Here is a 12,483-nt window from a genome sequence, read left to right on the forward strand (position 1 = left end):
ATATATATATATATAAAACCATTTATAAATGCTTAAGTGTCCTCTTAAAACATTTTTTTTTACAGGTCTTGAGCTTTTTCTTTTCACTTTTGGTTTTGAAATAACTTTAGATTTTATAAAAGAATTGCAAAGATGCCAGAAATTTCCTGTATAACCTCCATTTAGCTTCCCCTAATTTCAACATTACCATGGTATATTATTTTAAAATCAAGAAATTAACTAACATTGGACACAAGCAAATGAGAAGTTTAGTCTCAAAAATGAAAACAATTATTTTTGTATGGGGAAAAAAATTAGCATTGGTATAATACTATCAAAACTGAAGACTTTATTTGGATTTCATGTTTCTTCAACAATGTTCTAGAATCCAATCATGATACAATGCCACATTTAGTCATCATGTCTCGCTAGTATCCCATCTGTGATAAGTGCCTCAATAATACTTTAATGACTTTGCCACTTTTTACTGGTTGGGTATTTAGTAGAACATCCTCAGTTTGGGCTTGTCTGATGTCTTCTCACAATTAGACTAAGTTAAAGGATTTGGAGGAAGAATACCACAGAAAAGATGTGCCCTTTTGGTCACATCAAATCAGGAAATACATGTTACCAATATGACTTACCACTGGTGATTATATTCTTAAACACTTGATTAAAGTTAAGGTGTTGTCTGCCAGGTTTCCTTATTGTAAAATTACTATTTTTTCCTTCCCATACTCTAGTTATTAGAAGCAAATTACTATGACCTTATTTGATTTTAACCAATTTTTCAATTACAGAAAAGGCTAAAAGAGAATTTGGTATAAAAAACTGATTTTTTTAGACACTAAAATACGTGGACTCTACTTAAACCACCCTTTTAAAAAACTGATACCTTGAGTTGCTGAATGGTTCGCTGTTTCATATCCATTTCCTGAGAACACTGGTTTTTCTTTTTCTCCAGTTCATTCATTTTAATCCTCAGTAATTTTTCCTCATCACGCATTAGAGATACCTACAAAGTAATGATTATAAAACAAATTTTTTAAAAAATGCTTTTTGTTTAAAATTAATGGCCACTGATTCAAAGATTCATGTCCTTAAAAACTCATTAAAGGGGCCACTGGGGGGAAAGGGGGAATTATCTGTAATACTTTCAACAATAAAGATAAATTTCTTTAAAAAATATATTTTATTGATTTTTTTACAGAGAGGAAGGGAGAGAGATAGAGAGCCAGAAACATCGATGCGAGAGAGACATCAATCAGCTGCCTCCTGCACATCTCCTACTGGGGATGTGCCCGCAACCCAGGTACACGCCCTTGACCGGAACAGGAGAGTGAGAGAGAGAAACATCGATCATCTGCCTCCTGCACACTCCCCACAGAGTATTGCCCGCAACCAAGGTACATGCCCTTGACCAGAATCAAACTTGGGACCCTTGAGTCCGCAGGCCGATGCTTTATCCACTGAGCCAAACCGGTTAGGGCGATAAAGATAAATTTTAAAAACATTAACAAATTAGATTCTAACATAGTATAAGATATGGCTTCAAATTATCAGGATATTTCCTAATACTCTAAAGGAGAATGCGTATGAAGAAATAATTTTCTTCTTACATTTTAAGAATTTCAAACACTTGTAAGTGTTCTCAAAAAAGAATCAACATAGCATCTGGCATGCAACAGCAAAATCATTATCATGGAAAAGTCAACAAAGACATTCCAGGGAGAAATTATTGGCTCACATTTCCAAGGTTTATTGATATATAAGGAAAACCATCTTTACCATTTAAATTGAATGCACAGCTTTCAAAGAGCCTACCTCTTTCTGTACTTGCTTAATCTGTTTTTTGGCATCAGTCAGTTTCTCTTTCAGCTCAGCATTATCTTCTTCCTTCCTCTGAAGATCTGCTTTCAGATTTTGGATAAGGGCAGAGCTTGCAGAGAGCTCCCCTTTCAATCTATAAAACACAAACCACTTTCCTATAGTGACACACCATTAATCACTTTGTATCATACTTGTGAGACAGTAACAATCTATAAAATTACATCTTTTCACAAATTTAGAATGTCCAAACCATGAATGAGTCCTTTAGAGAAAATTTCAGATTCTATAAAAAGATCTTTGCACATATCTTGGCTCCAAAGATTTATATAAACCAAGTCCAAGTCTTCACTCATCTCAAATGCTATACTGCACCAGATTAAGTTATGCCAACCTAAATTACTTAAAAGCTACATAACAAAATCAATACAATGAATGCTTTGCATATTATAAATATCTGAATAACATTTAGCTTACTTTTCTATCTCTTGCCAGTTGGTTTCTTTTTCTTCTTCCTTTAATTGAAGGGAATGCTTTGCATCTTCCCAATTATTTGTTAACCGTGTGATTTCTTCTTTCAACTTGACTTCCCTTTCATTTAAATCTTTGATGTTTTTGATACAATCCTGATGATCTGCTTGAAATTCCTTTAGATTTTTTTCTAGTTCCAAGATGATAGATGCTTTTTCCAAAATTTCTTGTTCTAACTTGGTTGAATGACTACATTCAACTTTCTGAGTTCCTAACATGGCTTCAAGTTCATTTATTTTCACTTTATAGCAGGCAACCTCTTGTGTGAGTTCTGAAAGTGCTTTTTTTCCCTCAACTACTTGCTGTACTTGAACACTGAGACCAACTTTTGTTTCTTGCAATTCTTCCTTCAGCTGCTGTATAAGACTTTCTTTTCCTTTTAGTAGGTCATCTTGATTTTTATTTTCTGTTTTTAGTCTCTTGTTATCATCCTCATAGCATTTTAATTCTGCTTGTAATTTTTCAATTTGTTGTTCCAATTCCTGGATCTGATGACTTTTTTTGGAGGAGGTCTTTACAATCTCCTTACATTCTTCCCAAATGGCATCAATACTAGAGTGGAAAGAACTCTCCCTATTAGGTTTAACCTGCTTACTTACCAAATAATCATTATCCAAAGGGTGTAACTTTGTATTTGGCAAATCATCTTCCTGATAACCATGTGAGAGATCCTGGAGATTGAGTAAATCTATGTTTGAGATCTGAGAAAATGAATCAAGGGTTCGTAGTTCATCTATTTTTGCTTGCATTAATTTTATTTGTGAAACATTATGAGTGATGGTTCTTCTAGCGACTTCTATCTCCTCTGACAACTTCATGATCTTTTCCTTCTGTTCTTGATTTATACCTCTCTGCATCTGTAATTCAGAAATTGCATTGTCATAAGTTGACTGAATTTGTTGGACATCTATACTTAAAGAAAAGCTCTCCTTCTTAGAAAAAGAAAGCTCCTGCTGCAAAGCAACAATCTGTTTACTTAATTCTGCTTTGTCTTCCTTTTCATTTTTAAGTTCATTCTCAACAGTGAGTAATCTTGCTTTTAGCTCTTCATTATCATTATTTTCTTGTACAACTTGAATGTTTTCCTCATTTTCTGAAATGCTCTCTTGCATTTCTTCACTTTTCTTTTGGTCTTCAGTGACAGTTGGACTAATGTGTACAGGTCCTTTAAAAATAGGAAAATTGCTATTAATCTGGCAAACCTTAAACTAAAAAGTAAACAGATAAGCCAATATTCAAACATAGAAAACGTGAAAGCAAACTTTTAATGAAAAACACAAACTACTGAATGAAAAAACTAAGCCCCTTTATGTAAAAACTACAGTTCTGTAAGATAATGGAGTTAGCATATTTTATAACATCCAGTATTATTTAAATTTCCCACTACAAATATTTTCTTTTTTTAATATATTTTTTATTAATTTCAGAGAGGAAAGAAGAGGGAGAGAGAGATAACATAAATGATGAGAGAGAATCACTGATCGGTTGCCTCTTGCACATCCCCTACTGGGGATCAAACCCACAACCGGGCATGTGCCCTTGACTGGAATCGAACCTGGGACCCTTCAGTCCACAGGCCGACGCTCTATCCACTAAGCCAAACCAAACCGGTTAGGGCTAAAAGTTACTGTTCATTTTGACAAGTTAATTCACCTCATTCATACAACTGTCAAGTAAAAATTACATTCAAGTTTTTCTCATAGATTGTAAGATTAAATCTTGAAACATAATCCTCAGTCCTCTAGATACATAAACTTATATATATCCAATATTTATTTATTCCTTCATTTATTTTAATCCTCACCCGAGGCCATTTTCATTGATTTTTAGAGAGAGAAGGAGGAAGGGAGGGAAAGCGAGAAAGAGAGAGAAAGAGAGAGAGAGAGAGAGAGAGAGAGAGAGAGAGAGAGAGATTGATGTGAAATAAAAACATCGATAGGTTTCCTCCCATACATGCCCCAACTGAGGATCAAATCTGCAACCTACGCATGTGCCCTCACGGGTAATCAGACCTGCAACCTTTTGGTGTATGGGAAATTGCTCCACCAACTGATCCACCCAGCCAGGGCCACAAATTTATCTTTGTATGTTTTCATACAACTTCCATTACTATAATCAGGGTCTGGTGGTTATCTCAAATCCTAGGAAATTACTTCAAAACATGTAAGAATCTGACTCTGTGGTTCCAATTTTACTTTATACTTTTCTGTTTGACTTCATGGTTTGATGTTTAAACTTTCTACACATTGCTGTGATATAATCAACTACATATGTCCTTTTGACCTTTATTCACTGTTGATTTCACCTGTTTTTATTTAATGTCCTCACTAAGCATGTAAGATTCATATTCCTCAGGCTTAAAGGTCTCAGATATAATATGAAATACAAGCAATACTATTCCAAAAAAGCAAGACAGTTTGGGGGTGGGGGGTTGGCTTGAGATCCTACGCATTAAAAAACCTATTACTTTCAGTGCAATGAATAAAAAAAGTATATTTTAGCCCTGGCTGGTGTTTTTTTACAAATACAACCCATATTCTTTTCCTTCACCAACTGCCTAAATGCTTTTGGGTAGCTGTAATTGTGTGATCCCATTTATGGGATCCCAAGATCTCTTTTCTTAAATACAGGCTGATTGTAAAAGTTTATTGGACAGCCATAACCGGTTTGGCTCAGTGGGTAGAGCATCGGCCTGTGGACTGAGGGGTCCCGGGTTCAATTCCGGTCAAGGGCATGTACCTTGGTTGCGGGCACATCCCCAGTGGGAGGTGTGCAGGAGGCAGCTGATCGATGTTTCTCTCTCATCGATGTTTCTAACTCTCTCTCTCCCTTCCTCTCTGTAAAAAAATCAATAAAATGTATTTTTTTAAAAAAAATTCATTGGACAAAATTTTATTATCAATAATTTACATGGCTGTCTCCTGCCTCAGAACAGCAGATACATGGAATTACCCCTGTTGTATAGCCTCACTTCCTTGGATTCTCGGTTTATTCTAAGAATTCCAGCTACTCTGAAATCTTCAAGATTTGCCCTTATTTACTTTTACAACAAAGCTGCCCACTAAATCTAATAGATTTTTAATAATAATCTTGAACCAATGTATTATTTTTCATTAGGTCCCCAGCATCTTATAAAGCTGTGGCAAGTCATCCCAAAGTGAAATAACCTGGTCTTCTCCACTGGTTCACTCTTGTTCTACTTTCCATGCAACCTAATTCTCTATTTGATAATATTTTCATTCCTATGAATTCATCAATGGAAATAACTAATTGAGAAAACCAAATGATGATGTTACGAGTTCTGGATGTTTTTTTTTCTCATAATAGACATGTTTTTCAAAAAAATCCTCTTACCCTTTAAAAAGACAAGATATAAAAATGTCTGAACTCTTATTAGGAATGGAGATGGGATCTAAGCAACTTTAAAATGACAAAAACAGGAATCCCGAGCTCACAAGTACATCCTGACTATCCTGAGGGAAGAGATTTGAGTCATGCATACTATATACATGTAGTCCCTACACCCTGAAGTGAATGCAGAAAGCTCCTGTTACTGTTCCTATAATTTCACTAAATTTCAAGAACCAGGATACATAGTGTGATCAATTCCTAAGTTATATAAATGTCCAACCATTATGTTGTACACCTGAAATTAATATAATAATTATATGTCAACTAAAATGGGAAAAAAATTTAATTAAAAAAGAACCAAAATATAATACAAAATACAAGGTAAATCAAACCAAAATATTTTTATCTGATTTTTTTTAGATATTTGAACTATTTTTTCAAAAAATTTAAAAAGTTTTACTAGTATGTCAAAAGATTTATAGAACATATTCAGGACAGCCTTGAGAGGTAGAAATTAAAATCAATCCAGCAAGAAAGATAGGAAAAACTCTACAGTATCTAGTTTACTTTTAAAAAGTAAACAAAAAGAAAGGAATACAGTTAACACTTTAATTCAATATTTACACTACATTCAACCTATATTCACACGGATTACTTCTTTTCGTTGTAAAAAGTTAGTTTTGATTGAAAAATCCTAAATAGACTGTATCATATCTCTGGTTTGTCTCCTTTACCACTATCTGAAAATTATTTTTTGGACTGTTTGGTTACCAGTTTCCCCCAAGTATGGATACAGTGATCTCAAAAAATAAATACACTTTCATAGAGAAAAGGCTTTGTATTCCCTTTAAAAAAACAAACAAACACTATTTCTTAAATTAATTGGGGTGACATTTGTCAACATGAACATACAAGTTTCAGGTGTGGGTTTCTATGTTATTGCACATCACCCAAAGTCAAATCTTCTCTTCATTTCCTTTTAAGAACAGAAAACATGCTTCCTATGGAACTATCAACCTCCTTCTATCCTAGTAGTTATAAGAGTCACATATTTTGTTCTGGATATCTTTTAGTAGCAGGTGGAGAAGAAAGAGGGTGGTTATATCTATAATTTTTATGTGATCCCTTATGTAATCCCTATACTTTTTTTTTTTTTTTTAGTATGTGGCCTAAACTATTTGCTGTTTGGCTCTTTTTTTTTTATTGTTTTATTGCTTAAAGTGTTACAAAGAGTATTACATATGTCTCCTTTTTTATACTTTTTAATAACATAAGTAATGGAGAAATAGCCAAAGTGGTTGTGATTTTAAGAAGTAATAAAAATTTGTTATGTTAGCTAAACTTACTCAAATCTACTCACATCCAAATTATTTAGCTATAGTTCTTAAATAATCTTCTTCATGAATGGGTTATCTCTAGGACTGATCATCTGTGTATAACACTGGCTCCTGGCCAATTCCTAGTTATCTACGTTCTCAACTAGTCTATGACACTGACAAAGATGAATGAAAGAGAGGAAGAATGCAATGGAAATCACAGCAAGGTTATCCTCCCAGTAGCAAAGCACACCTCCTTCAATGGATGACAGAAGGCATATGCATATTTGTCTCAATCTATTAGCTCACACAAGCATAATATATCCTACAAAACATTTACCTAATGCTGTATTATCCTTAAGGCACCTACTTTTGAAAACATTCATTTTACTGAGGTTCTGTGAGGTGTTTAGTATGTTGGTGTATTACCCACCTGTTTTCATCCTTGACAACCTCAGGAGGCAAGTACTGTATGTTTTATTTAACTAATGTCCAAAGTTAAGACTTAACTCACCCATTTTTCTCAAGGTGAAGCAGCTAGCCAGGTTTCTAAAGCTAATGCACTTTCTCTGAGAAAGCCCTACCCCCCTGTATCATACTACAAAAGTTTCCCAAAAGAAATAATGAACAGTTTAGAAAGAATGTAAATGCTGGTATGTTCTTCCACATATACAGGTAGAGAGTAAGCATGTACCCACATTTTTTTTTAAATAAATTCTATAGTAACAGAATTCATTCTCGAGCACATTTGTCTTTAGTAGTATTTAGTTCAAAGTCTTCCTGTCAGATTTCCTTTTCTCCAAATGAATAAAAAAATGCAAAGGTAGAAAGCAATGTGGAAATATTTGGGTGAAAAAAAGGTACTATCATTATGAAAATGAAAGTGATATGTTTTAACTATTATAAGCAGAGAAGTAAAAGAATTACAGGCATGCAAAAGTGATAAAAGCACAATATCTAAAAATGTATTTATTATAATAAAAGAGCTTTAAATACACCCATCCTCAGGTTCATAACATGTTAGCATAAATATTAGTGACATTTAGATTTCTTCAGGGTTTTTTCCCTAGACAAGTAAATTTCCTCCATTTGCATCTGTTCTGCTTACTGGTTTAGGAATTGGCTTTCTTAAAGGCCTCTTGTTGGCAAATGAAGCAGTACCTTTCTTAGCTGGTGGCTCATCTTGCTGAAATTCATTTTCGTTTAATCTTTTTATTCCTGAATAAGTTTTACTTTTGTTGTCCTTATGCATTTCAACTGGTTCATTATAAGCCAATTTATTGTTTATTATTACAGATGTACCAGCCTTGTCCTAAAATAAAATAAATTCAGATTAGTTCACATATAGAAAGCTACAATAAATGTAAAAACTATATAAACTGTTTGATAGTGCATCATAAAAGTTTTATTTTCAAATTTGTTGAAACACTTTTCTAAGTTATTTCTTATATCTCACCCTAAGATAACTGAGGACTCTGCAAATGAGTAATATTAAATAATGTGTACACTCACTAAGGACAAGAAAATGTTGTCTTAAAATCAGTTAAGCATGTAGTTTCACCTGACATGTAAAAACTAATTCATCTTTAGATTTTCTAAGGTGATCGGGTACATTATAGACTTGTTTTGGGATAACTATAGAACCCTAAAACACCTACCCCTTAGTCACATTTTTAATGTGGTTTGAAAAGAAAAATACGAAAACACTACGATAAAATTGTTTCTTTATACTTTTACTTAAAATCTTCAGGCCCCACTCTAGAAATCTAATAGTTATGTTTTGTAACCAAAGCTGCTCAAAGATAAGCAGTATTGTCTCACTTTTAGAACTCCCAGAAAAAATTTTGACCTTAGTCTCTAGCCTTGTATAGTCAAAGAAATACAGACTTTAAATTTGAGTTGTTAGTTTATCTAAATGATAAAAATCTTTGAGATTTTTATTTTTTTAAGGCAAATACTATGCCTCCCTAAAAGGCTAGCAGGAAGGAGGTACAAAACAGGTTATCCAAAAAGAGGAAGGGTAAAACTCAGCAGTTAAGTGCAAGTCTATAGTAATCAAAGGTATGGTAAAAGCAAGGATTTTTTTTTTTAATGTACAAATTACTTAAATCCCTATATACTGGTAGCAATCAGTTTTGAAAAAAACTTTATGGAGAAAAAATTTCATCCTATATAATAGAAGGCTAATATGCAAATACACCTAACAGCGGAACAACCAAGACAACCAAACAACCAGTCAGTATGATGTGCACTGGTCACCAGGGGGCGTGCGCAGAACATGGCAGGTGTCAGCCACAGTGGGATGGTGGCGCAAGTAAGCGGGGGTGCCAGACCAAGGCTCGCTGTCATCGCAGTGAGCCTCTGGTGGTTACTGAAAATCCTTTGCTCCCACAGGCCATGGTCCCGCCCGGCACTTGTACTTGCTGCCAGCGCCAGCCCCACTCTCACCCACTGCTGGCACCAGCCCCACTCGCACCTGCAACCGGCCCTGGAGCTGGGGCTGGAGCCACCACTCGCACCTGCTGCCAGTGACCGGCCCCAGTCCCGATCACTCGGTCTGGATCACTCGGTGCACCCTGATCGCCCCGAGGGCTTCTCCACCTCCCCCTGCTCCTGAGGGGTGATCAGGGTAGCAACCACCACTTGCACCCACTAATGGGCCAGCCCTGCTCGCACCCACTGTGGTGCCGGCCCCAATCACTCTGCGCTGTCAGCAGGTGCAAGCAGGGTTGGCGCTATCAATGCGTGGGAGCAGAGGCAGCAGGAGCGGGGCTGCGAGCAGAGGACCAGGGACCACGGTGGGAGGGGCCGGACGGGGGCAGAGAGGATGGGCCAAGCCCCGCCCCTGTGCCTTTCACAGGCTCGCGGACCACAGTTCAAGGCGCACAAATTCGTGCACTGGGACCTTGTTTACATTATAAAATCAGCAAATAGCCCTAGGGCCGTGGTTGGCAAACTGCGGCTCATGAGCCACATGCGACTTTTTGGCCCCTTGAGTGTGGCTCTTCCTAAGCCTTAGGAGTCCCCTAATTAAGTTAATAACAATGTACCTACCTATATAGTGTAATTTTAAAAAATTTGGCTCTCAAATGAAATTTCAATCGTTGTACTGTTGATATTTGGCTCTGTTGATTAATTAGTTTGCCGACCACTGCCCTAGGGGTTTGACTCAGTGGATAGAGTATCAGCCTGTGCACTGAAGGGTCTTGGGTTCGGGTCCAGTCAAGGGAACATGCCTGGGTTGCAGGCTCAATCCCTAGTAGGAGGCATGCAGGGGGAGGACAATGGATGCTTCCCTCTCACATAGCAACATTTTTGAGCTATCCTTAAACAAAGAATATCATGAAGAACAACCTCCATACTTTCTCACAATTAGCATCTTGGCATCACTGACAAATGACAAAACCCTAGGATAGATGATCACAGCTCTGACAGAGCTAGAGAGTTTTGACTACATGACAGGGTCAGTTGTCTCCTTCCCCCACTCTGAGACTTATCACAATGGCCTGATTATTTTTCCCCTTCAAATTATTCAATCATCATTCCCCGCCCCCAAAAAAAAAATCTAAGCTCCACAGCTCAGTTATTTGAAGGAGTGTCCTCTTCCAATATCTAGAGCAGTGATGGCAAACCTATGACACACGTGTCAGAGGTGACACACATGTCAGAGGTGACACGTGTGTCAGCGGTGACACGCGTGTCAGAGGTGACACGCGAACTCATTTTTTTGGTTGATTTTTCTTTGTTAAATGGCATTTAAATGTATAAAATAAATATCAAAAATATAAATCTTTGTTTTACTATGGTTGCAAATATCAAAAAATTTCTATATGTGACACGGCACCAGAATTAAGTTGGGTTTTTCAAAATGCTGACACGCCGAGCTCAAAAGATTCGCCATCACTGCTCTAGATCAACAGTTAATGAGCACAGCCAGGTTACTTCACACTTGTTTATTTATGTATTTATGTGAGCAATTTAGCACTGTTACAAGTTAATAGATAACAGGATCTAGAGCAGTGATGGCGAACCTTTTGAGCTCGGCGTGTCAGCATTTTGAAAAACCCTAACTTAACTCTGGTGCCGTGTCACATATAGAAATTTTCTGATATTTGCAACCATAGTAAAACAAAGATTTATATTTTTGATATTTATTTTATATATTTAAATGCCATTTAACAAAGAAAAATCAACCAAAAAAATGAGTTCGCGTGTCACCTCTGACATGCATGTCATAGGTTCGCCATCACTGATCTAGAGCAAAGAGGCCAAATGCCCTCTTTGAAGTACTCAAAAAATTAAGATTTTCACAATAGTAAATTGATTTCAAAACCAGAATAAACAATTAAACATTCTTGGAAAATTAGCTTATTTAAGCTATTTTAAATTATTTTAGTCTCAACCAAAACATACTTTTTAATGTAATCTATAATGCAGAAGAATAAAGTAAAATTCTTACACTGCTTTTAAATGTGTTTTCCACATGAAATTTTAGGTTCTGGAAGTTAATAGTATCCTCTTTTTGATTAACTAAATCTTGCAACTCTTGAATTCTTTGATTCTGAATAATTATTTTCTTTGAAAAGAAAAATAGCAATGGTTAGTAAATATATTTTAGGATAAAATACAATGCAGTTTTAGAATTCCTTCAAATTTAAAGACTGAGCAAAAATACCAAGGACCACACACAATGTACAGCATGACCTTATTTTTGTTTCAAACATAGTATGTTTAGCCTTAGCCCATATGGCTCAGTTAGTTGGAGGTTCATTCCATGCACCAGTCATAGGTTCAATTCTCAGTCAGAGCACATATCTAGGTTGTGGGTTCGATCCCAAGCTGTGTGTATGGGAGGCAACCAATTGATATATCTCTCTCATATCGATGTTTCTATCTCTCCCTTCCTCCCTCTCTAAAGATAATAAATGAAAATAAAGTGTTTATAAAAACAAAGGAAAGAATATAGCCTACTAGGTAAGAGGAATCTGTAATCAGACACTCTGGGTTTGTATCCTAGTTTCTCTACCTTCTAGTGGGGGGACCCTGGGTACCGTATTTGCCGGCGTATAAGACGACTGGGCGTATAAGACGACCCCCTAACATTTCCACTCAAAATACAGAATTTGTTATATACTCGCCGTATAAGACTACCCCCTCTTCCGCACACCTTCCACACACCAAATAAAAGGTAAAACAATATCAGATTTGATTTTAACATTTTAATTTATATTCAAATGCTTATGACATGCAGGAAAACTGTCACAAGGCTGTATGTAATCAAACATATACATAAAACAGTGCAAGTTTATTACCGGTAAACATACCGGTAATTCACTAAAGAAAACACACTCTATAGACTGGTACCGTAGATGCTTCTCAGGAACACAGGCAAGCAGCCCACAACCTAGAGGGACTGTCAATGATAGAAGTAAGATAACAAATAGAGGTAGAGAGCAAGTGCCGGGCAAGTCCCTAGCAA

The 12,483-nt window shown here is 36.1% G+C and overlaps 1 protein-coding gene across 4 annotated transcripts in view; it reads right to left on the reverse strand.

Moving 5' to 3' along the window:
- KIF20B (kinesin family member 20B) overlaps positions 1-12,483 on the reverse strand; it is a 60,688-nt gene that overhangs the window by 24,742 nt on the left and 23,463 nt on the right. For all 4 annotated transcript variants that reach the window (XM_015558095.1, XM_015558093.1, XM_015558091.1 and 1 more), the window contains exons 18-22: positions 11,464-11,580; positions 8,166-8,316; positions 2,284-3,502; positions 1,804-1,942; positions 875-994 (exon numbers count right to left, since the gene is read on the reverse strand). In XM_015558095.1, coding sequence (XP_015413581.1) covers positions 875-994; positions 1,804-1,942; positions 2,284-3,502; positions 8,166-8,316; positions 11,464-11,580 — 1,746 coding nt within the window. The remainder of the gene's footprint in view (positions 1-874; positions 995-1,803; positions 1,943-2,283; positions 3,503-8,165; positions 8,317-11,463; positions 11,581-12,483) is intronic.

Source organism: Myotis davidii, unplaced genomic scaffold, assembly GCF_000327345.1.
Source record: "Myotis davidii unplaced genomic scaffold, ASM32734v1 scaffold271, whole genome shotgun sequence".
NCBI classification, from domain to species: Eukaryota; Metazoa; Chordata; class Mammalia; order Chiroptera; family Vespertilionidae; genus Myotis; species Myotis davidii.